General features: G+C 38.1%; 1 protein-coding gene across 3 annotated transcripts; it reads left to right on the top strand.

The window, feature by feature from the left end:
* The first annotated feature begins 111 nt into the window (after positions 1 to 111).
* OMA1 (OMA1 zinc metallopeptidase) lies at positions 112 to 24863 on the top strand. 3 transcript variants are annotated; one of them, XM_075037204.1, is made up of 9 exons: positions 112 to 432; positions 1435 to 1963; positions 2381 to 2609; positions 3674 to 3847; positions 3943 to 4050; positions 5668 to 5796; positions 10158 to 10232; positions 11661 to 11810; positions 20220 to 24863. In XM_075037204.1, the coding sequence occupies exons 2-9, from the start codon at positions 1455 to 1457 to the stop codon at positions 20436 to 20438; spliced, it is 1593 nt and encodes a 530-aa protein (XP_074893305.1). In that variant the 5' UTR covers positions 112 to 432; positions 1435 to 1454; the 3' UTR covers positions 20439 to 24863. The 3 variants fall into 3 exon arrangements, with proteins under 3 accessions (XP_074893305.1, XP_074893307.1, XP_074893306.1); XM_075037206.1 differs by having other exon boundaries at positions 112 to 511; XM_075037205.1 differs by having other exon boundaries at positions 112 to 681.
* The last annotated feature ends 287 nt before the right edge of the window (positions 24864 to 25150 follow it).

The following is a 25150-nucleotide window of genomic DNA, read 5'->3' as shown; positions in this document are numbered from 1 at the left end:
AGGGCAGCACACAGGCCTCACGGCAACACAGGAGAAAGGACGGCAGCAGCATGCCTCTGCTTCTGCTGAAGGGACACCCCCTCTCCACTCCCCCGCTGACCCCCGGCCACCCCGCCTGCCACAAAATGGCGGCTGCGGGCGCCTCAGCTGTCTCCCTCGCCTCGCGCGCCAGGGCTCGAGGCGAGGGGGGGCGGAGCCTCCGCAACGGCCGCGGCGACGGTGCGCGAGAGGCGGGAGGCCGCCGCCTGAGGGAAGGGGCGCGAGAGGCGGGAGGCCGCCGCCTGAGGGAAGGGGCGCGGAGCCGAGGCTGCCGCTGAGGCGGCGCCGGGCCCGTCCCGCCTCCCGCCCTCCGCCTTCGGCCCGGCATCGACAGCGTCTCCGCGTCTGCCCGGTTTGACCCCTCCTCCTCCTCCTCCGCCGCCTCCTGGGGTGGTGAGTAGGGGAGCCCGGCGGAGGAGGTCTTTCCCGGAGCAGATCCCAAGGACGTCCAGCTGTGACGGCGGCCAGAGCTGTCCGTTCCCCCCCCTCCTCCGCGCCTCGGGCGGGCGCCTCAGAGTGACACGTCTTCCCCCCCCCCCCCCCGCCTCCTCACGTCTGCCAATATCACGATAGTCGCGCCAGCAGGGTGGTCGGGGGGTTGCTCGCGTGCGGGATGCCGGGCGCTGAGGGCCGGCAGCCGAGGTCAGCAGCTAAGGGCGGCTCGGGGAGTGAGGCCGCTGCCAGACAGGAGGACGAGGAAAAGGCGGGTGGAAGCGGCGGTGCGATTCCTCTCTCTGAGAGGAGCGGCGATGCCGGCGGGGGGGGGGGGGGGGGGAGAAGCGGAGGCCGCTGTTAGAGCCCGCGGGTGAAAATGACCGCCGCGGGGTTCCTCGGGCGGGGGGTGGCCGGGTGCCGGGGCCTGCCCGGCGGGAAGGTGTTTCCATGCCCCGGGAGTGAGAGGATAGGATACTGGCTGGGAGACACTTGGTTTCGCTGTGTTGAGTCGGTTTTTTTCTAGGCGGGGCGCAGGAGATAGGCACCCTGCGTTCAAGAGCAAAGTATTAGCTAAATGGTCAATAGATCCTGGTTTTCCTCAGTATGTATGAAGGGCACCTGTGGCAAGGAGCCCAGCACGGAAGGGTGATGATGCACACGTCTTCCACAAGGGACACCTGCAGTCATTCTGATCTGGTGGTAATAAAAGCGAAAGAAAAAAAATGATACTTTGTTCCGTTCTCAGTGATATAAGACATCGACTTTTTTCACAGTGGAAAGCAGATTGGTACCTTAAAACTGCACCAAGATGCCATTGTAACTGTGACTTTTTTTTTGTGCAATGCAGCTGTTAGCAAACAAATACATGGTATCTGTTCAGGTGAAAAGAAGTAATGTTTCAGAGTTTTGCGCTTGGGTGGTTTTCTTAATACCTCTCTGCTATTTTTTTATTTGTTTCAGGGTAACCAACCAAAGAAGCTATGAATATCATCTGTGGTCTAAAGTTGCCCGGCAGGAACTGTATGTTCTTTTGTTTGGATTCTTTGACCAAGCAGGGGAAGTGCAATAATCTCTATAGGTCCTACACGGGATATCGGCGAACTCAAGTCAGTTGTACACAAGACAGATGCCAAAGGCTGGATTTGAGTGGAAGTACTAGAAACTGGTCTTTGACTGGAAGCCCTGACTTCTATAGAAACTTAATTGGTAAAGGACTGAGGTGTCTTTTGAATGTCCCAAATACAGAAGTGTACAAGAATGCACACCACAGTTTGGGAAGGTTTTACTTCCAGTCTTCTTGGCCACTGGGGGAGAAGATCACATCCCTCCAGATCAGTCCTGTAGAGCAACTCCCATGTCATTTTTCTGCTTGGAACGTTCAGATCATCAGGTCTTTTCGCACATCACCACCATTTCAGGCTGCACCAGTTCCACTTTTCTGGATTATTGTTAAGCCAGCTCAGAAATTATTTGCTATCATTCTTGGCAGGTAAAATACTATCTTACTTCCTCTCCCAATGTAAGACCCCATTATGCAAAGATGTGTTTGTGGAAAGTGGTAGGTGTATTTGTAGTGTTTTCATTTTAATATCTATGCAAATTTTTGTAGGACTGGGGCCTAGAGTGACAGTTTGCTCCACGAGAAGTTGTTTCCATTATCAGAGGTGTTAGATGTATCTTGCTCTTCTCGTTCTCATTTACATGTGGTAGAGGGAGATGAACCAAGACAGTAAGGGGCTTTCTTTGTCCTCTGGGAGGGAAGGAATGGAGTGGTGAAGCCAATTACAGTATAACCCTCCATAAGCTCTTACATGAGATCAGACTGTAATAGAGAATACAGCAAGGGCAGACACTAACAAATTCCTTTTTGACTATGTCCTAAGTTAACACTGCTTGTATTTTACAGGAGCATAAGAAATTGGTGGAAGGCACTTCCTCCTAATAAACGGGAACTTCTTAAAGAAAGTGCAAGAAAAAATAAATGGAAGATACTCCTGGGTGTCAGTAGCTTAGGAGTTTTATTTGTTGTGTTTTATTTTACTCACTTGGAGGAGACACCCATCACTGGGCGTGCTCGACTGTTGGTGTTTGGAAAAGAGCATTTTAGAGAGCTGTCACAGATGGAATATGATATGGTAAGATTTTAAAGAAAAAGTCAAACTACTCTAAAACTTAATGCTTTTTTTTTAGTGATGAGGTAGTCCAATTAATGAGATGGACACCACAAGGTTTGTTTGCCTTTGATAAGTTTTGAACTTCATGCTCAGAACCCTGCAGAGCACCCCTGTCAGTTGCCCTCTCCTCTTGTCCCCATCCTTTTTAAGAGTTCCCTTTCCATCAGCAAACCACTCAGGGGCACATGATAGTTAAAAAGCACATTACATGTACGAAGCAAACATTTCTAACTGTGTTATTGTAATATAATGGGAAATACAGAAATCTGGTAGAAGCAATAAAAGCATAGCTAATAGGTATATGCTGAGATCTGTCTCATTTTCTGTGCTGATTTGAACATTCTTTGGCACTTGTTTAAGGTCCTCTCTTCTAAGCTGTCACTTTGTAAGGTAATACTCTGTACCTGCATTCAATTCTACTTTTTTTTTTTTCATTGGATCAGCTCATTTTTCTTTAACTGCTTTCTTTTAAATTGTCCATTGCACTAATTTCTGTAACTGAGTTCTGTGACTTTCTGTTCTAAAGCCAGTGAAACTTGATAATCCATGTACAAATGTCACTGTATTCCTGTCTGACAGAGAATGTAAGATAAGAACAGAAGTACAAGATATATTCAAATTACATCTTTTGTATAAATTTGTCCACCTTACAAATTACAACAGAAATATACAGATACAGAAAAATTATAAATTCAGATGGAAATTCAGGAAGGTATAGAAAGGCTTGCCAAATTGTGACGCCAAGCTTAACTGTGTATTAGGAAAATGCTGGATACAGGGGGCTGTGGGACCAAGTTTATACTATCTTTTTTGATCTGTGGTCAGTTTACTTCCTTTTAAGTTTATTAATACTTAACTTGTGGGTCTGAAAGCCTGAACTCTAATATATTGGCTTTGGCTATATGAAAGAAAAATGTATTAAAACTTTGATTTAACTAAGTTGTGTGTAGACACTAAATTAGTTTACCAATTAGTCATTTACTGTGTCTTTGTTCTGCATGGCAATCAATGAATTTATTTTTCAGTGGATGGAGGAATTCAAAAGTAAAATGTTACCTGACACAGATGCACGCTATCAGGTTGTGGAGAGAGTTGTTGGTCATTTATCTGAAAGCAATAAGGACATCCCACAGGTCTCGGCGCTCAAGTGGGCTATCCATGTGGTAGATGAACCAGGTGTAAATGCTTTTGTGCTTCCAGTAAGTTGAACCCAATACAAAAATTATTAGTAATATTGAAACAGCATTTTGATTATGTGTCTTCTACTTAATTTTCACTCTCTTTTTGTTTACAGAATGGTCAAGTGTTTGTTTTCACTGGATTGCTAAATGCAGTTTCTGATATTCATCAGCTGTCTTTCATTTTGGGACATGAAATAGCTCATGCTGTGCTGGAACATGCAGTAAGTATTTAAAGAAAGCTGTCTAAAATTCTTAAATTAATTCTAATTAATTAAGATTTTTCCTATCACTACCAACCAAAGTTTCAGTGTGACTCTTTCTAATTAATGAAAAATTGAGTTTGAAATGAGAGTATTCTGCTACAGTATATCCTTATTATTCATGTGGTACTTAATAACTGTCAGAAGTCCTGTAGTAGTCAGTGTTAGCACAAAGTCTGCCAGTGCTTTTTTCATAGCTGTACAGATGGATTATGGCTTGTTGTTAACAGTCATTTAGAACTAAGTCTGCAAGATGCCTCTCTTCCTGTAGTGCAGACATAAGGAACTAGAGGCACTCAGCAACTCAGTTTGTTACTCCTACACGTGTTAATATCTACAGAGGTGGATATACTTTAACAAATTATTCTAAAATAAATTATATTTTTATTATAATAGCACACAGTTTTAGAATGCCAAATTCTAGAATGCCTGGAGGTTGATTCTGCATTTACAGATGATTGCTTTCACAGATTTAATTTTTCCATATCCTGACATGGATGTGTTGAAATTGGTAGTTCTTTGCCGTTTGAACAGAATGGATGTAATAATTTTGTTGTGCTTTGTAGGTACAACTATGGAAAAAGAGGATGGTATAGAAATATGGCTCATACTGTTCTAGATTGAGGTGATTTGCTAGAAAGTGCTTCTTTGCCTCCAAATTGATTTCTTTCTGTGCATGTAATTTTAAAAAATTGTATTCATTACTTATCCATCAGTTTGAGAAGACATAATGAGAAGCTTGTAGACATAAAGATTCTGCTGAAATTGCAAAACTAATCTGGAAATGGGTAAATACATTTTAAAGGCAGTGGAAATACAAGAGAATTGCTTTACGGCATCTTGTATGATTTTGGATGAACAACAGTTCACATCATAGTTTCTTGGGCTCAGTTGAGCCAACGAACTTGTTAAACTTCTAAAAAATATTTTTCTAATAATAAAAAGAACTTGTTTGTGTGGAACCTGTGTCACCCAGCTGGCATAGAGAAAAGTATTGTATGATCTGGCTTGTAAGTGCTCAGATCAATTTGTTGCATGTCAAATAGAGCTCTGAAAAATAGAGGAATTTCAATTGCTTTTATTCAGGATCTCTCAGTTTCTGAAATTAAAGGAATGTAATAGAAAATAAAAAATAAATATATTATGACTAGTGTCCTCTTTATCCCATTAGTGTTCTGTCTAAATGATGTCTATCTCTTCTGAAATTAATGTAAAGAACAGTCTTCTAGGACTTTTTATAGATTTTTTTCATTCCAACTGAGGTGTTTCATGGCCTTTTGACTAAAGAACTCTGTCTGTATGCTGCCGTCATCTTATCTCAAGCTTTGAATCTCTTGAATTGGGAGATTCCTGATCAGTGTTTGTTCCAACCATATTTATGCAGTTAATGTGGATTCTAGACTGAAAAAAACTAGTATCCAACTGGATTATTTTGTGCAAGCGGGGGGGCTTGTGCTTGCCCTGTTCCTATGGCTGCATAGAAAAAAAATCGGTGATTTTTAAAGTGTTCCAAATTCTGTATGTTATAAAGAAACGTCAGACAGTAAGAAATGAAAATGGGACAATTTCTGTTTGCAGGCAGAGAAAGCCAGCCTGGTTCACTTCTTGGATTTTCTATCACTCATCTTTCTCACTATGATTTGGGCCATCTGTCCCCGTGATAGTTTGGCAGTTGTTGGCCAGTGGATTCAGAGCAAGTTGCAGGAGGTAAGACTAACATTTTGTATTATCCTTCCTGAGTTCCATGGAAAAATATTTTTAATCTTGGGGAGATAGTACCACTTAATAGTATGTTTGGGGAAGAAGGCAAGAGGAGAAATATTATAAGCAAAAATTAATATTTGAGTATGTTTTTGAATTAAATATGTTTTTATAAATCTGCTTTAGTTGAGATACATATTTTCATTTGTCATCTTGAAGAACTTTAGATCTCCCTAAATGACTGGATTTAGCTGGGCAGGCTCCGAGTACCTGCTTGCCAATTAAGTTAGATGATTGTCTTTTGAAATGTAGCTCACCCTTTAAAGTTTATAGGTTGAAATGCCATGTTTTTATTTTGAATAGTTGTTAAATTGTTTCTAAACCAAGTAAAATATATGGAATTCTTTAAATACATCGTTAGTGGTAAGAATGGTTTCCACGATGAGAAAATTGAGAATCTAAACACTCTTTTAAAGTATAAACCATGCTATAATAAAACTTACTGAAATAATCTTTTCAGACAGCATATATTCCAATAAAGTAAAATTCAGAGGCTTTGTGGTGCCAGTTTTCTTCAGCAGTCTGATTTACTTTCTGCCTCTGGACAGTTACTGATCCATTTCTTTTTTAAAAAAGTGTTGGTTTTTTTTAAAGAAATTTTGCTTACATCATAAAACTTGAATCTGAATTTAAGTGAAAGAGTTCTTTGGTTTCTTTGACTTCTCTTGATGCTTTTCCTGAGATTTCCCCCAGTTCCTCAAAAACATGAAATTAAACATAACCAATCTGTTTTGGTAGTTCTTATGCTAATGGGTAGATGTGTGGATTCTGAACATAAATTATCTCTAAAGAGCTTGGATATTTGTACAAGTAGCTAAGAAACCAATACATTGATGAATGCTAGCCAGCATTTTGAAGAGCTGAATTTGGAAAAAACAAAGTGTGAATCAATCCTGAGACTGCTCATAATTTAGACAGCAAGATTTAACTCCCTGTCAGCATCTTTTCTCCTCTTCTAGGCTAACTGCAACTGGTATTTTGGCATCGTGGATTGGAGTTGTGCTTTAGATTGCAAATGGAATCTGGGTTTAAGCTCATAGTCCTAGTGTGCTATAGCAAAGATCTATCATATATGAGATATTGTACAATAATGTCCTGGTTTAAAACTCTGATCAAACTCATCTTCAGTAACATTAAACATATCCATATGTAATGCAGAATAAATAAGTGATTAGTACTTGCAAAGCTTTCATGCCATATACAAAAGATGCTGAACAGAAATTTTTGTTTCTGTTGGTCACTCAGGAGCACAGTGTCTGTTTGTTTCCTCCATTCAACGTTTGCCTATTCTGCTTACATGAAAATGAATCTTTCTGCACATTTTCACAGGATGTGTCTTTTCCTCTTCTTCCATACCCGTATTTTACTTTTTAAAGTTTTAGCATCCCACTCTATGAAAGGGTTATTTAAGCCACATTGCAGTACTTGCTTCCATTTCAGTATTTGTTTTTCTTTTATGTCCTCAGAGGCTTGACTTTTTTAACTACTGACTATTGCTTATTTTTTATTATTGACTATAAGTAGTTTCCAGTGACTCTTTGTAGGCCTTTTGGCATGTTAGCTCTGGTTCTGTGTTTTTCTCCAAAGCTAGTGGGTTTGCTTGCCTTGAGAAATGGTTAAGTTCTTGTAAGAGATTCATTCATGGTTGTTCTTTAGTCATGTATTGCTGAACTGAAAGGTGTTGGCTTTGTTTTTACAGCAGCATTTATTTCGTATGGGAACTAAAGCCTAGGAATTTTTCTTGGAATAGCACAAAGCATGACTGAGTTTTACTCATGTCCTGCACACTAGTATGTATGGATATAGTACTTCATATTCCCTTTCTTGTCCACCTCACACCATCAGATTTGTGTTTCATGTGGAAACTGGTGATTTTGGATAGTCAACTTACCTGGAACTTCCTTTTCTTCAACATGCAGACAGCTCTGTCAATCTGTCTTCTTTATTATCTTCAATTTCTGACAAGGATTTAGATCAGAGTTTGAAGATCTAATTTTTCATTCCAGCACATTCACAAAAGATTTTTTTTAAAAAAAAATTCATTTCTCAGTAGCAGATGAGTAGTACTGTATGTTAGATGCCTCAAGACCCTTTTATGTGACCACTGTCAGGACTTTATTGGCTAGAAGCATGCTATGAAAGAGAGCCCAAGTTTTCTCAAGAGATTTAGATTATCTTTTATAGTTTTAATTTTAGATCTGAAGAAGCAGCACATAGAATTCTCCAGAATTGCAGAGGACACATTTAAGTCTCTTATATGTTAATAAAACTTTGGTAATGATCAGAAAATAACAAATCTGGAGTCCTACTTGGTCATAAGCTATGTCTAGCATAAGAATTGCTGTATGGAATCACATCAGAGGCTGTTTAGGCTCATATCTTGACTGTGACTGGCCAGTAGCAGATACATAGAGGAAAGTAAAGGAAGTAACAGCAATTATAGGGTGATAGTTTCTTCAGATGTCATCCCTGCTTCTGCAGTCTGCAGCATGGGTAGGTCCTGAGCTAGAGATTGTATTAGTGTTGTATTTATTTTTAAAAATACGGCCGTATTTTTGCTGGCAGTATTGGGATAGACATACAGGTAAATAGTCATACCTTAGTGCTTAACTGTAAATGCAAAAAAACTATTTAAGGGGTAAGAATTTAAATGCTGATCTTTTTATTAGCATCTTCTTGCTGTCCCAGATCTCTCTTTCTAGGTGATCTATTAAGACACATGCACTCAGACCATCAGTTTCCAAGTTCTTAAACTTCTGCAAGTCTTTTTTGAGATGGATGCTACCCCTTCTTATTTAAAATTGTTGTAAACCTCCCAGAGAAGAAAACCACAAGTGGTTGTAACTGAAGAAATAGAAAACGGTGTGCTTGTGTAAGCCTCTGTTCCAATTAGTGCTTTGGGTAGTCGTATTGCCTGTTACCAGTTCAATTCCCTATCTGAGAAATTTTTAATAATTAAACAAATAGTTTATCTGGCTAACTGGGAAATGGTGCTTCAGGAACTTCACAGACTAGCCAGAGATATCTTTGCTGTTTAGTGAATATATGCACTCCAGTAGACCCAGAGCACTTTTCAAGGCAATAGAAATATATATTCCACTTCAAGTAGTGACTTTATCATCGGAGGATTTTAAAAATATATTTATAGTTGCAATTTTTAAGGTCTGTAAGGAACCTAAGAATTTAGAAAGTGACCTCATTTATGCTTACTTACAAACCAGTGTATTTGGCTTTAAAAAACCTGTAAAGGATCAGCTTTGATTGGCTTTTATTTTTGACCTAGTAAAGAAAAACTATCGGTACTACTTTAGAAAGATGCAAAAAGTTACAGAGACCTTTTTGTACTCAAAGGATTGGACCACTTCTTTGGTGCTCTGCATTTCTAACTGTTTTGTGGTTTGGTTTTTTTGTTGTTGGAACTTATAAGGAGGACATGTTCTTATAACCAGATAAAGAGCTGATAAAACCTTTTTCTCCTCACTATCCTTGCACATCCCCATTCTTCAGCTGATATTTTCTAATGGATGCCTAAACCAGAATGTTGTGACATGTTTCTTATCTCTGCAGAAGCAGGCTGTTTTAACAAGTCCTGATTTGCATTTACTATCACCTGATATACTAGGGCAAGGCTGCCCAAATCAACATGAAATACATATACCAGAAGATCCTGGAATATATGACTAAATAACCATTTGAGAAAACTACCACTGTCTCTTAGTGTATGTTAATACAATGTCATACCCTAGAAAAATGGGAGAGGATTTACGTCTTCTAGTTTGATTTCTCAAGGGCAATTCGTAACTTGTGGTGGGGGATAATCCTGCCAAAGGAGTGATTTCTGCATGAAAGTGTTTACAGCTGCATTTCATACTGTGACCTGTTTACCATACAAAATAGATCATACCAGGTTTAAAGACAGTTGTCATAAAAGTTTAAGAGAACCGCTGGAATTTTTTACGTATCATTGCTACAAGAAGAATCTTAATGCCAGTAAAAGAGTGAAGTGAAAAAATTCTAGTTTAAAGTTGGCATTGACCCTTTAGTTGCTGCAAAATGCTGTGAGACTGGCTGATCAGAGGGGCCATGAAAATATGTATAATTTGAATTAATTTCCACTGAATACAGGATCAATTAATTTTATGTAATGGAATTAAAGATTACATTAAGAAAATTAATACTGATCACATGCAAAGTGAACATGATAGATAAACACTGTTTCTTATGAGAAGATTAGAAAAGCAGCTCCAGTGCTCTAGCTTTGTACACATTCAAAACCAAGAAATAGAGCTTTGTGTGCTTCTTTGCAGTTTATGTTTGATAGACCGTACAGCAGAACATTGGAGGCTGAAGCTGATAAAGTGGGACTTCAGTTTGCAGCAAAGGTAACTACAATTTGTTTGTTTTATTAGCAATTTTTCAGTTTCCATTATAATCAGAGGGAGTTTCACACTTCATACAGAGGTATGGGGGAGGGGGGGAAGGCAGGGTTCCCAAATTTTTAAAGAAATGTAGTTTGATGAAGTAGTGAGAAATAAAACAGTTTGTAGGGAAAGACAAAGTTATTCTGGCTAAATTGTATGTAATAAAATTGAAGTTTGTAAAGTTGTGCATTATTAACTGCACAGTATACTTTCTATGTAGTTTATTACTATTAGGAAAAAAAGCTACACATTTATAAAGAGGAAGGTGCCAAATAGCAAGCTTCTGTAAGTAGGATATATTTAATTGTGTGTGAAGATATAAATTACCCTTTAGATTTTTGTTTCACTTAGTTTCCATCTACTGTGAGAGGTTCTGAGGAACTCTTTACTATAATGTAGTGAACCTAAAATATTCTGACCTATAATATCTGTTCTCATAACAATTCAGTAAAATTTAAGAACATTTTCATCTTGTGATTTTATTTTCTCTGATTGCTGATAATTATGAAGTATATCAATATTGTTCTAGTATTTACAGATATAGCCTAAATACAGCCATAAAAATAAAGTGGCTTTGCTAAAGTAAGACAAAAATTTGGTCAGAAACTACTCAGCATTTTTTTTATAATTTGTTTTTTTTGGTCACTTTTTTTTTGTCCATGTGGATTTTAGTCCTAAATTAAAGAAACTAAACCACTCTTTCATTTCTTGCTAAGTGCAATAGAACTAGGTAAGTATTGGATAACTATGAGAGCAGCACCATCTAGTGTTAATATTTCATAAGGAAAATTTCCTTTTCTTAACAATTTTTAATATTTCTTCAAGGAAGAGTTTTTAAAATTAACTGATTCTGGGATTGAAACTGCATCTGTACTTTAAAGTCATCTAAGGGAATAATACAATCCATGAAAAAACATAATTGCTGTGTGGGTGCTCACTGCTTTGTAATACTGAAGATGTAGGGCCATACCAGAAAGAAACAAGCAAAGTGGTATCTCAGCATTTCTCTGCTTCTGCAGATAATCTTTTTATAATAATAATTTTAAGAAATAAATTCAAAGGATAAAGCACCCTTTCTGTATTTCTGGGGTAAAAAAAGTAATTTTTTTTACCTTCTCAGTACTCGTCTCTTTTTCTCTTAAAAAATGAAAATTAAGGTAAGAAATCTTATTCTTTTTTTCCCCTCCACTTAAATGCAAATATAAAGGAGTCTGTTGGTGATATACAATTGCCATTCTTAAAGTTAGTGTTCCATGAGTTTCTATGGACCATCTAAATAGGCTTTGGAAATTTAAAACTTAAGAAGTCTTTTGAATTCAATATCCATCAGAATGTGTATTGTATTACTTAAAAAATATAGTGGTGTATACATTTCCTTTCTGTTTTCAGGCTTGTGTGGATGTACGAGCAAGCAGTGTATTTTGGCAACAAATGGAATTAGCAGAAAACATTCAAGGGCAGCCCAAGTTACCAGAGTGGCTCTCCACACACCCTTCTCATGAAAACAGAGCTGAGCACTTAGACCGGCTTATCCCAGAGGTGAGCAGGGTTGAAGGAAGTATGTCTTTTTCTCTTAGGAAGGTTGCTAGAATTAGTTTGCTATTGATTCATGAGCTACTTTGGTATTGATTCACAACCTACTCTTTTAGCGTCGTGCTTATCTTTCTCTATCCTTACAGAAATTTTCTGTTACAAAGCTCTCAACCTTAAAGGTTTTATTCAATGGGGAAAAATTAAGATAGCACAGGTAAAATGTAATTATATTCTAGGGTTTTTTTGCTTTCTGATTTCTGATCGAAATGTAGTATTTTTGCTTTTGAATGGCCTTCCTGGTATAGATGTGACAGTGTCACATGTCTCATCCATTCTTTTCTCTTTTTTGCCATTTTGGAAGCCAGTTTTTAAGTTGGATCCCTAAACTGTCTTGACTTCTCTTGCTTTGGTAGCTAGCCCTAGACTGTCACATAGAGAATGCTCCATCCTATCCTGTCTGTCTCACTGATGTGGGATTGAATACACCTCGAATAACTGCTTCAGAAGCATGTCAGATCCTCAGTAGAAGATTTCTTAATAGCCCTAGTTATGATAGGTCTCTGTAGATTTTGCAGCCTGCTTTTTTCTTCACATCTCTGTTCCATCACATTAGGGAGCAAATTTTACCCCACTCCAAGGAACTTGAGCTGATTCACACAATTGCCCATCAATCTGCAGTCTTTTCTCTGTTCTTTCTTTCAGATTTCCTCTCAGAGGAATGCCAAGTGGATAGCTACTTGGGGATTCTCTTAATTTGACGTGCTACTTGCTGGTAGCTTAAGGACAGAGAACTGTTCCAAGTTTAGTAATCTTAGTTTGTTTACTATTTCTTTAAATAGTGGGGTGTTTAACTGCAGAAAAATAACATGGATTGGTTTTGCCTAGTTTTTTCTTTTTAAAAATATAATGTTAAAGCCCTTCACGACAGCAGTGTTTTTCAGCAAGCTAAACTGTGTTTGGAAATTCCCTTTCTTATAACCAACTGGTAATTTCCTCTTCTTCCTCTTTTTTTTTCTTTTTTTATTTTTTAAAAAAAAGCTCTCAGTCACTTTAAGTCTTTCTCAATTCCAAACTGTAAACACAGTTGAAGATTTATTGGCAGAAGGAGCACTAAAATGTTGAGGTGTTTTCTGATTTCAAAGAAGAAAAAAAGATTTTTCATGAATCCGTTGGTGAGAATGAATGCAGTAAATATTATAAATGATGGCATAAATCAAAATCAACATTAGGGGTAGAAGGCTGGAGACTGGCTAGACTGAATATTTTAAATTAATATACACAAATTTTGTGCTTTGCAAAAACAGGTTGTGAGACTATTTTGATGGATTTTCTAACACATGAGAGCAGCTGAATGGAAAATGATACTTGTTGCAGACCCTCAGTTTTAGGTAGATTGAACGTAAAGGGTTCAGGATCCTTTATTTTCATATGGTTATTGACTGGCTTATAAAGTGGTAATGAAATAACCTAATTCTTGTATTCTACCCCAGGACTCAGCAAATAAGTTAAATAACTGAGCAACTATGTAGAACTGGCAGTCATGTTATTTCCATCTTATCTCTTGTAGTTTAGCAGGTAGAGCAACCTTCATCTTTTTATAGCCACTCTCACTTCCAAGAGCAGTGGAGGCTAGGAAATTTTCTTCCAAAAGATAATTGAGGAGATGTTTTCATTTGCCTTTTACCTTAAATGTTCTTTGGAGTAGGATGAGAAAACAGGGGCTGAAGGCTTCCTGGTTTTAACAGAAGTTTGCTAGATAAGTGAGGTTGATACTACAGAAGTGGAATAAAAATGAAAGAAGTTATGTAGAGGTGTTGTTGGAGGCTTCTTGTCTGAAGCATTGACCCCCCTTTACCTGAGAGCTGCCTTCTTGAAGCTGGATCTCAGGCATTTAAAGGGAATACCAGGGCTTTGTTGTTGTTCAATATCAGCACCTTTTTGTTTCATTGTACACATACCTAAAGCCTTTTAGAACAGTGTGTTTACCATATATTAATGTACATTAGATCTTCAGAGCCCAAGGGAAGAAGCCAGATTTCAAAAAAGGGCCTTTTTATCTCTATAGTATCTCTCTGTGAAGAAACTGTACTTCTTATGACTCAGTATCAGATCCATCGTGAGCATTGTTGTATTTCATGTGCTGATGGTTTTGAAGCTGAAATGGTTTTCAGGACAATACAATATCTATTATTAGACCAGCTACTGTAGCTGGGGGAAATAGGGACAAATTTTTCGACTTCACAGGCCACGCAGATGTTTCTCTACAGACTTCTAAGCAAGTTCACAATAAGATGCATTCATACAAAGTGAGAATTTTTCTTCAGGTAATGAAATGGCATGCCTCAATGAGGTCACTTAACATTCTCAGGAAATATAAATTAAAGCAGGAATATCACAGGGATTCTCTTTTCACATAATTAAAAGAGAGGGAGCAAATCAAGTTAGTTTTAAAGATCTTGCATCTGGTTTTCCGAACAAGTTGGAAGCTACAGCCAAGCTGAGGAATTCGTAAATAAGAGAGCTGTAAGTATTTACAAAGTGGTGCTGTCCTGGAAAGGAAATAAAGGAAATTAAAACGATTTACCATGTTTTTAAGGGATATCCCCCTCAGACTGGGAGAGATTTGGATTGTAAACTAGAAAAGCAGGATATACTGTTAAACAGGAAACTGAAACCTAGAATTCCTACATGGATGGTAGCAAGATGCTCGATGAAGGCCCGTGCAAGAAGCAGGAAAGATGCTTACCATTGCTCTGCAGAGAAAAATTGTGGAAGTATAGTGCCAGAGAGAAGCTATAGGATCTTCTAGTTAATCTCTGAACCTTTTATTTTAATGTTCTCTGACTTGCTACAGTTTGTCTACCTTTTTCCTAGTATGCTGCTCAAATAGAGCACTGTATATCAGCTGAAGTCTCAGCTATACTGAATAAAGCAGAAGGTTATCTACTAAGCCATGCCTGTGACACAAAATTTCATCTTGATGTGACATTTGCTTTTTTGGCATCATGTTGTTGGCTCAAATTCCATTTTTTGATTCACTGTAACTCCAGTTTCCCACTCTTTCTTGTGGAAATGCCATGTTGAGATAATTTTGAGAGCAATACTAAGTTGGGATATGTCACCTCTACTGCTTCTCTTTTGTTTGCTAGGTCAATTAACTTTTTAAAAAAACAGTTAATTAATTTACTTTGGCAAGACCTGTTCTTGTCAAATCCACATTAGCTTTTTCTTATTTTTATTTTTGTTTGGCTAGTTACTGCTTATTCCTCAGTCTACTGCCTTTTGGATATTGAAGATGCATTTATTTTGCTTCCTTTTCAAAAATAGGTTGGTGTATTTGCTCTTTGCTTGTGATGTGAAGATTATTTCAGATAGTTCCGGTGTTAGAATATATTAATTAAGCCCTATCAATGTGAAAACTTAAAGAAAAATAAGAATAAAAAATACTGACTTGTGTTTCTATCCTCCCCATAAAGTTGTTAAATATTCTGTCACAATTTTTCTTTTCTGTGCCCAATGAAAGATTTAAGTATTAGCATTGTATATAAGTTGCTTTTCTTCTCCATCAAGTAAAAAATCTATCCATTCTTTTGATCATATTTTTACTACTACTTCATTTGTAGAACCTGTTTTCTTGCCATGCCTGCTAATTGTAATTCATTTTGCAACTAAGCGTTTCTTACTTTTTCAAAATTTTTTTTTCTTCTTTTTTTCCCTACATCCTTGTGCTATTTCTTAGTTTTGGTCAGATTGCAAAGTCAGAGCATAAGTCACGTGCCTGCCAAGGTAATCACAGATAATACACAAGAGACTATAACCCTTGGCCTGGTTTGCGGACAAGAGAATGATGTGGCTTTTGTACTGAGTGAGCTGACAGCCTGAGAGGTAGGATGCACTCCAAAAGACTGTAAGGGGTTGAGATGCAGCAGTTAGCCTGGTATCTGTGACAGTGGTGAAGGATTAATACTGAGAGCTAAAAATTACTTGTTTCTGTATTTGTCTCTGCTGGTAGGCTTTTTATGAAAGCAATAGGATGAGGTGGACCTCCCTAATTCTTATGCCTTCCCCCCCCTCCCAGCACATTGCAGGAGGTGACTGCAATTGTATTGATAAGAAAAACAGCTTCACCTTTGTTACTTACAAGCAATCGTTTTGATATTTTATTTGAGATCTCCTGAACCAGTAAGCATGCAGGTGGTCTTTATTCTGAACAGCAGTACTTCTCTCTTAAGGTTAACCTGAAAAGAACACCATTAAAGTCCTCTCAGTTCCCCGGTGAATCTATGTACTCACTCTGACTAGTTAACCTTGTCTCAGTTCTGTCTGTCTTCTTTATTGAGAACACTCTTCAGTAAAAACAGTCAATGAAACATATTTTTATTATAATATCAATATGCATGTGCTTCATTAAGAATGCTTTTACTTGTCCTCTTACCCAAACTGTCAAAAACCAATTTACTTGAGCAATATTAAATTACTGGATTTGAAGTCGCTAGTGATTTTGGAAATACAGTACGGCTGACCATGTTGGGCTGTTTTATCTTTCAGGAAAAATTATACTGTAAGCTCCTCAGCCTTTTACTGGCATCTTAATGACGTGACAGAGCTACTGGCACAAAACAAAATAGCAGAAGTCAACTGAGCCAGGGAAAGAACACTTTCTCACTAGGGTTGAATGTTGCATGGCAGTTACAAACATACATACAAAGGCTACTATCACTAGAGTGTGTAGTCATAGCTGTCTTTAACAGTGAGATGACATGTCAACACAGCTTTCCATTCTCATAACTGTAGTCTTTTTAATGGCATGTGAGTTGATGGTGTGGAATAGATGCCTTCTACCCCCTTGGACAGCTTTATGTCTAGCAAGAACACAGACATCCACATGGTAAAAATGTTAACTCTGAAGTATTGTTTTTTACCTTTGCTGTTGTGACTTTAGTATTTTAGACAAGTGAAACCATGGAAATAGGCCAGGCACTATACAGCCACGAAAACTAGAGATTTAAAATTGCAAATTAGTTAAAAAGAGGATTACGTTGCCCTTTCCAGGATACAGCCTAAATCTTTATATTTCCATTTGCCTTGAATAATGCTGCTTGACATTAATGCAGTCTTGCAGCAGCTTATGTTCTGGAAGAGAACAAGAGAAAACTCTTGGTTTTTCATAAATGTCAGTTTAGAAATTAATTGGTCACTGAAGCAGAAGAGTGTTCAGTGGTACAGTTACATTTGGTGACTACATGGACGATCATGCTGTAGAAAAACAAATACTGAAAGCTTTATTCATATTTTTTTAAAATTAAACAAGAGGAATATTTGCATGCCTAATCCAGACTTGTGTATCCAGTAATTTGAATGTTACATTTCAGCACGAAACAGCTGGAGAGACTCTTGCTACATTCCTGGAATGTGTCCTTTTCCAAAACTAGTTGTTAAATTTAAATTCTATTTGTTTCTAGCCATTTACAGGAAACTCTTTATCAGTTCACTATAGTAAAGTTAGGGAGAAATATGTTTTGGTACCTCCTTATACAAAGAAATGAGTTAAGAAGCTCTGCTCTTCTATTTTAAAATAATGTGCTGTAGTAAGATGTTTCCAGTGTCTCCTGTGGAAGAATACCAGATTGTTTTAAAATGATGGGCAAATACTTATGCATAGGTGTACAGGAATATTTGATTTGATATTTCAACCAAATCTAGTGTATCTAAAGTAGATTAAAATTCTCTGCTCTGTTTAAGTGCACTGCTAGGTCTGCTATGAAAGCTGTTACTTTCTTCCTCCTTTAATCCTTCTAGAACAAAAGAATGAACACATGCTTTCCTCTAACAGTCCCTAGTACTGGTCGGGAGGCACCTGGCTACAACTCAGGACAGGTCTGGCCATTACTTTTCAAGTGTCCATGGTTATGAAGTAGAATAAAATACACATTTGAACATGTTTTCCCACAAAAGGATTAAAAATAAAGCTGGATGTTAATCTGCCCATAGTTTTATGTTGTTAATTGAGGCCAAGATACAGATAATATTACATAAATGTGACCATACCACAGTGACCATTGATTAATGCTAAGTATCAGGCTAGTTTTTGACTTGGTGTTTCTTGGTGTTTCATTTTGCAAATCTTGAAAAAATAGTTCTCAGCGGAGATGTAGAACCCTCTAAAATTCTACATTTTAATATTTTCCTATATGTTAGCAAAGTCTTATCTCTAAATGGGAGACACATGGATTTGATGGGTGGACCACTTGGTGGATAAGGAATTGGCTGGATGGTTGCAGTCAGAGTTGCAGTCAATGGCTTGATGTCCTGAGTGCAGACCAGTGACAAGTGGTGTTCCTCAGGGGTCGGTATTGGAACCAGCACTGTTTAACTTCTTTGTTGGTGACATGGACAGTGGGATTGAGTGCACTGTCAGCAAGTTTGCCAATGACACCAAGCTGTGTGGTGCGGTCAACAGGCTGGAGGGAAGGGATGCCATCCAGAGGGACCTTGACAGGCTTGAGAGGTGGGCCCGTGCAAACCTCATGAGGCTCAACAAGGCCAAGTACAAGGTCCTGCACACGGGTCAAGGCAATCCCAAGCGCAAATACAGGCTGGGCGATGAGTCGATTGAGAACAGCCCTGTGGAGAAGGACTTGGGGGTATTAGTGGATGAAAAACTGAATATGAGCCAGCATATGTGCTCGCAGCCCAGAAAGCCAATCACATGCTAGGCAGCATCAAAAGAAGTGTGGCTAGCAGGTCGAGGGAGGTGATTCTCACCCTCTACTCTGCTCTCATGAGGCCCCACCTGCAGTACTGTGTTCAGCTCTGGGGCCCCCAGCATAAGAAAGACGTGGACCTGCTTGTGTGGGTCCAGAGGAGGCCACAAAGGTGATCAGGGAGCTGGAGTGCCTCTCCTATGAGGACAAGCTGAGAGAGTTGGGGTTGTTCAGCCTGGAGAAGGGAAGGCTCTGGGGAGACCTTAGAGTGGCCTTTCAGTGCTTAAAGGGGGCCTACAGGAATTATGGGGAGGGACTCTTTATCAGGGAGTGTAGCGATAGGACGAGGGGTAATGGTTTTAAAGTGAAAGAGGGTAGATTTAGATTAAATATTAAGAAAAAATTCTTCACTGTGAGGGTGGTGAGGCACTGGAGCAGGTTGTCTAGAGAGGTTGTGGATGCCCCATCCCTGGCAGTGTTCAAGGCCAGGTTGGATGGGGCTTTGAGCAACCTGGTCTAGTGGAAGGTGTCCCTGCCCATCGCAGGGGGCTTGGAACTAGATGATCTTTAAGGTCCCTTCCAACCCAAACCATTCTATGATACATAGGATCTTACTTTTCTTGGTAAGTTTAAATGGCTTATAGGAGAATTCATGCATACTAGTAGGTCTGTGTACAACTTAGTTGTATGGTATCCATTGTTAGCTCTAAAATGAGCTGCCTGTTTGTATGGACTAATTAAGTTATGTTCAGCTTTGTTAAAATGAATGCCAACTTAAGCATCCTTTAAAACAGCTGACTTTATACAGTTTTATATCAATTTCTCCACAGTGCCTTTGAGACATGAGATTCATCCATTGTCATACCTTTCTCAGATAGCTCACAAGACAGGATGGTCTGGGGGGAGTGTGCTTACACTAATGTATTTTGATTCTCTGGGAATGCTTTGGCTCCTTTGGGACTCTACTTTCTAATTTGTAGAATGGAAGCAATGGCATTTACTCAGTAAGCAGAAGTAACTTGAAGTTTGGTCTCTTAGTGCTAATCTTTTTATCCAGATAAATTTTTACGTTCTAGAGACATTATTTTCTCAGAATACTTGGAAGCTGTGTATTCAAATGCTTCTTGGAGATGAAATCACTTGTGTAACTGGACCTTAACTATACTGATCAACCATCTGGATCTCTGTGTCAAACAGTTAAATGTCCATTACGTTATTGGAGATTTTTCCCTCTTTTTTGAGTCAGACATCTATATATATAGTTACTTCAATAACAGAACATGTCTGAAGAAGTAAATTATTCACAGCCCTTTTTTTCTTGATGCAGTCATTTTAATTTACATGTGAATGTAAATTAAAAGGTAAAAGGTACTGATGCGGGCAAGTATCACATAAAACAGTTGGAGAACTTCCTACCTATTTATGCTGTACCTTTTAGAGTATCCATTCTTTGAGAGACTGTCTGTGAGAAAATGATTTTCATTCTTCATTCTTCATTTTTTCCCATTGTTTTACCATATTGCTACATTTCTTCTGAGGAATTCTTGGTTTCTGTTGAAAAGTTGTTCAGTAACAACTCAGACTCAGTAGTATTCTCACTAAGCTTTATGTGCAAATGCAGACCTTACTGGAAAGCCGAATCACTGACTGAAACCTTTTTTTGTTTTTCCTATTTAAAATGAGCTTGATTTGTTTTCCTATGTATTCACAGGCTCTTAAAATAAGAGAGAGCTGCAATTGCCCATCTCTTTCTGGACCAGATCCTCGCCTCATTTTCAAACTTAGCATGCAACATCTCCTGGAATCGTCTAAAGATCAAGAAACCCCAAATTCTACAAAGCGAGATCTCTCAAAACCAAAACTGGATTTTCCTCACACTCAAAAAGTGGAAGATATGCCAGTAACTCTTGCAGTTAAACCTACAAACTAATGATAATAATTTTCACTTTTTATGAAACTTGTGGTCCCTGAAGGTCTGTCTTACAACGCAAATTTGTCTTTGAACCATAAAGAAGATGTAGCCACTCACATTCTATGTTTCTTTTATGTGATCTCTCACTCAAAGCAATAAGGAACAATGCCCACACAAGAAGAGCAGCGTGTCGGAGTAGAAAGTTTTGTATTCATCAAGAGTTACTAAAATAAATCACTTCTCAGGGGAAACATAATCTCGTACAATCCAGTCACACAGTGTAATTTTCAGCTTTATCAGGCTCACCTTGATCAGAGGACAGATGAGCCAGAAGCGTCCCTAAAGCAGAGGAAAAAGTACAATTTTCATCACTTAAGTTGTCTGGTTTATCTTGCTGTAATTTGGGTTAGATCTATTCAGCTTCATTTGAGAAATAATGAGGAGAGCTTACCGCCTGTTCCACATATAGTATGTTTAAAAATATTAAGCTGAGATGCGGTAATAGCCTATGGGCTTGATACACCTCCACTTAATTAGGTGGATTTACTGCTGGGATTTTTCCTCTTTCTAAGGCATTTTAGAATACAGATTGATTCAACATTTTTCTTCAAAGCAACCTGAAAAGGTTGCACAAAGTTCAATTTAAAAAAGGAGTTAAATAATTTTCAAGGAAGTCTTTCTTCTGAAAGAAACACTGTATAAGAACCATAGTTTGTAGCACCAGAATGCTTTGCAGGAATGGCTGTTGTCTTTTTTTAAATTATCAGGGTGCCTCATCAGAGGGCAGTTTTACTGCAATGACATTTGATTTGGATATATCTGTTTGGATAGAAGTGATTGCTGGTGTGGAAATATATTATGTAGTAGACAAATACAACAAGGTTTCTTGACTGCACAGCTTTTGCAGCTGTACCTTTTCCTAAAAGGTGACTTCTCTTCAGGAAACTGGCATCTAATGCTGAGCATTCCTCCCTCCCTCCAATCCCCCTGAAGCCGCACATTTTATACTGTGGAGACCAATATGCACAATATAGGTGAAGCTCTGCCTTTCATGATGGGCTAGCCAGTATAGCCAGCGTATTAATCTTTATTTGCACATATTTGAGTTATCCTTGCTTTGCAGTTGATGGAAATATTGAAATGTCGATCTTACAGGACGATGTAGAAAGAGGTGGCAGTGAATGAAAATAAAGAAGGGAAATCCTGTTCCTTAATCTGTTAAGCTGTATTTGCTATTAGGTTTTTTGTTACTCACTTGTATTAAAACAAAAATCTGGTTTGTGTATGGTAGGGTTTCACGTGAAGGGGACGTTCAAAATCTTTTACAGTGTATTATATTTTGAAACATTCTTTTTTATATATGGAGAGGAGCAGACTTTATCATAGTTCTTCAATTAAATCAGAATGCAAGCTTTTAAAAAGGAGAAAATAATGTATTCAGTGCTGTCAGTGAATATAGTTGGAAAAAAAGATTGTGAAACAAGTAATTCTTTTACTAACTTCAGTTGATGAACCAGGGTCCTTTGAGAAACACCAGCATGTGCCTACCTTATCTCTGTTCAGAGGTAAGTTGATGTATCTGTAATGTTGATGATTCTAGGTCTAGATTGGCTGCATATTGCTTACAAGCTGTTTTTAAATCTCTGCTCAATACTACTGGCAAGAGGCAGAAGGTCCAGCCTGACCATTATTCATCCATCCATTTTTATTCTTAGTGACAGGAGTTTTTGTAACAGACGTTCAGTGATGTGTTGAAGCATTTGGACATTGTCACCTGAAGGTAAACACCATTTAGATTTCCCTGTGGACCTTATAGTTTATACTGCAACACCAAGACCTGATGCTGCTGCCTCTCTCTCGCTCCAGTGTCAAAGCTTGTTTTGTTATCCAGGGCTCCTGGTTGACATGCAGCTTGATGCTTGTGTCCATTAGGACTAAGGAGAACATAGAAGAGTTTTTATAGCATTCAAGATGAAGTATGAAACTACACAAATTTCATATTTCTACTGCCTGTTTTAAGTGACTTAAGTATTGCACTAGAATGCTGGAGGTGCAATTTTTAAGTTCACCAAGGGAGATTTTTTAAAATTTGTATGTAAATAGCCTTGTAACCATGATCATGGTGATATGAGAGAAAAGGTTTCAAGTGAAAGGTAATAGCTTATGTTAGACCAACAAAGGGCTTATGTACTTTTTCCAACTACACCAGTCTAATGAAACATACCTATCTCCTTAAAAAACTTACATACGCATACATGCATGTATACATATGAAGTACACACACAAACACAAGAGTTAGGCCTCTACACTAAAACCCTATAGTTCAAAAGTCCAAAATGGGTTGTTGAAAATTTCAGGTTTTACTTTACACCTTGAATTATCCCTAATATTTTTCTCAAGTGCTTTGGGAGGGGTTTCTTCTTTCTGCTTCTCGTGTCCAACACAGAAAATGCCTTGTGCTCATCTGCCTCTTGGAGGGCACTTTTTCCTTAAATTCTTGCTGAATACTATATGTTACATCTGTCTATATTGTTAAAGTATTTTCTTTTTTCATTTTTTGAACAGAAAAATTACAAAATTGTTGCTTTCCAAAGGTTTGGGAAGTCATAGTAAAAATTGCACTTTTTAAATTAAAGAACATACAATCATTTTAAGTTATGTGTATATATAATATATATAAATATATAATATGTGTTAATATATATAAACTATAATGTATTAATAGATTATTAATCATAATAGTTATAATTTCAAAATATATCCCTTAGGAAAATCCTATGGTTGCAAGTTCTGATGATATGTAGAAACTTTTCTTCTTTTTTTAAATTACACTAAGTTGTGTAACTTAGTATGTCACAGGAAAAATAGGTCTAGAATTGTTGTTGAAGGAATTCAGTACTTGATAGATGCGTGTCATACAAGAGAGAGAATAGTGGCTAAAGTGAAAAAAGGTAAGATAGATCAGTAAAAATGCATCTGCATTTCCACCACCAATATTGCATGCTGTGCTTCACAGCTTCCTGTTGGAAAACTAAATATATAGTACAAATTTCACTAAACCTCTTAATGCATTGACTGTAGTGGGAGTGTTGAGAGATTTGATAAGCAGGGGACGCGCATTCAAGGCAGTCCTGTAATGAAAATAGCTCCTTACAACTTCTGGTTTGTCATGTTTACTCTTTTTTTTTTTTTAACTTGAAATACGTAAGTGCCAGGAAAGCAAAGCAAACAGCTGTTAGAATGCTCTTTGTTCTTGAATTCTGTTTGTAGTCATTAAAAGAGAACAATCCTGCAAGCTTGATGCTTTTTTTCTTATATGATGTAGGCTGCCACAGCTGGGGTTTTTTCAGTGTGGTCGTTAGTATCTCAGTACCCCTGGTTGAAAAACTATTTCCAATATAATAGTCTGTTGTAAGCTATTTTACTGCCATCAAAATTCTCACTGCTGAAAATCATTGTTTTTCCAGATCTTGTGAGCTTTTGGAGGGGGAGCAGGATGATCACAAAGTGAGGTTGGTAATAGAGGTAGCAGGATAAGACTTTTCTGTCAGCAGTACACTGCGGGTTCTTTAGGTTTCCAATCCATATTGCAGAGTGTGGTTTAGTCACCCACAGTAAGGACTGATATTAATAATTGCATTTCTAGATCACTTGAAGCACCTCATAAATCCTAGGTAAGCTTTTATGTAATACCTGCATAGGTGGACTTTCTAACGGTTTTGGAGATACTTTTAGCAAAGCTTCACAAAAGATCATTGAAAACATCTGGGGCTATAACTGGCATTCTGAATCATTCTTTAGCTTTTTATGTCCCACTGCATAATGTCTGTGTGTCTAAAACCAGAGTCCTCATAGCAACCTGAAGTGATAGGCTTTGTGTGATCGTTACATTTATACGGTTTGTCGCTTACTGATGTGTATCTGCAGAGGTTGGATGTACCTCTTTATGCATGCTTGACTAAGATACAGTTATTTATTCCTGATATAGTTATTTCTTATCTGCTTTCTCTTATGTGTAAACTGGTTATTGTTTGTTTGCTGCCCATCATCACTAAGGAGCTAATGCCTAAATCTTCATGTGGTGGTTATTTATTCTCAAAAAAAGTTGTCTCAAATTTGTGGTTCCACCACAAAATCAGGGTTTGTCATGTGTTTACTGTCACATTAGCTGTAAGAAAGCGCTGCATAAAAGTTGGCTACAATTCTCCGTTTCCTGTGGCCTCGCCCCATCTTCTTGTGCTGTAGGTGTCTCTGCTAGAAGCAGCAAGGGCTGCTGAGACAGGAATTGGGATAAGCAGAATGGACTCTTAAATAAGTCAAATGAAAGATGGAGTTGAATGTTCTGCCTGTGATAACTTTATTGCTGGGGTTGGCAATTGTTGGCAGATCTGTAAAGAGAACTGACTGAGTGTCTCTGGTGTCCCTCACTGCTGCCTACACATATTGCAAGCATCCAGTAAATGTGCTGTTTGATCTCATGGAGCCTAAGGCTACATGCCAAGTATAGGCCTAGCATAATATTCCTGGCTACGTTGTTCTGGCTGTGCTGGTTAAAGTCTGCTTGGTACAAGCCAGGGGTTCTTACCCTGATTTATGAATGGATGCAGAGAATTGTTATCTCCAGCACATAAATTCATTATAACTATTAAACTAAGCTGAAATTGAACCTGTTGACCTGGAAGTGAATGGCTCCATAACATTTCATTAATCCTTTGAGATGTTTAATTCCT

This window comes from Buteo buteo, chromosome 10, assembly GCF_964188355.1.
Source record: "Buteo buteo chromosome 10, bButBut1.hap1.1, whole genome shotgun sequence".
In the NCBI taxonomy this organism is placed as follows: Eukaryota; Metazoa; Chordata; class Aves; order Accipitriformes; family Accipitridae; genus Buteo; species Buteo buteo.
The sequence above is the reverse complement of the archived record's forward strand: the minus strand, read 5'-3'. Positions and strand labels throughout refer to the sequence as shown.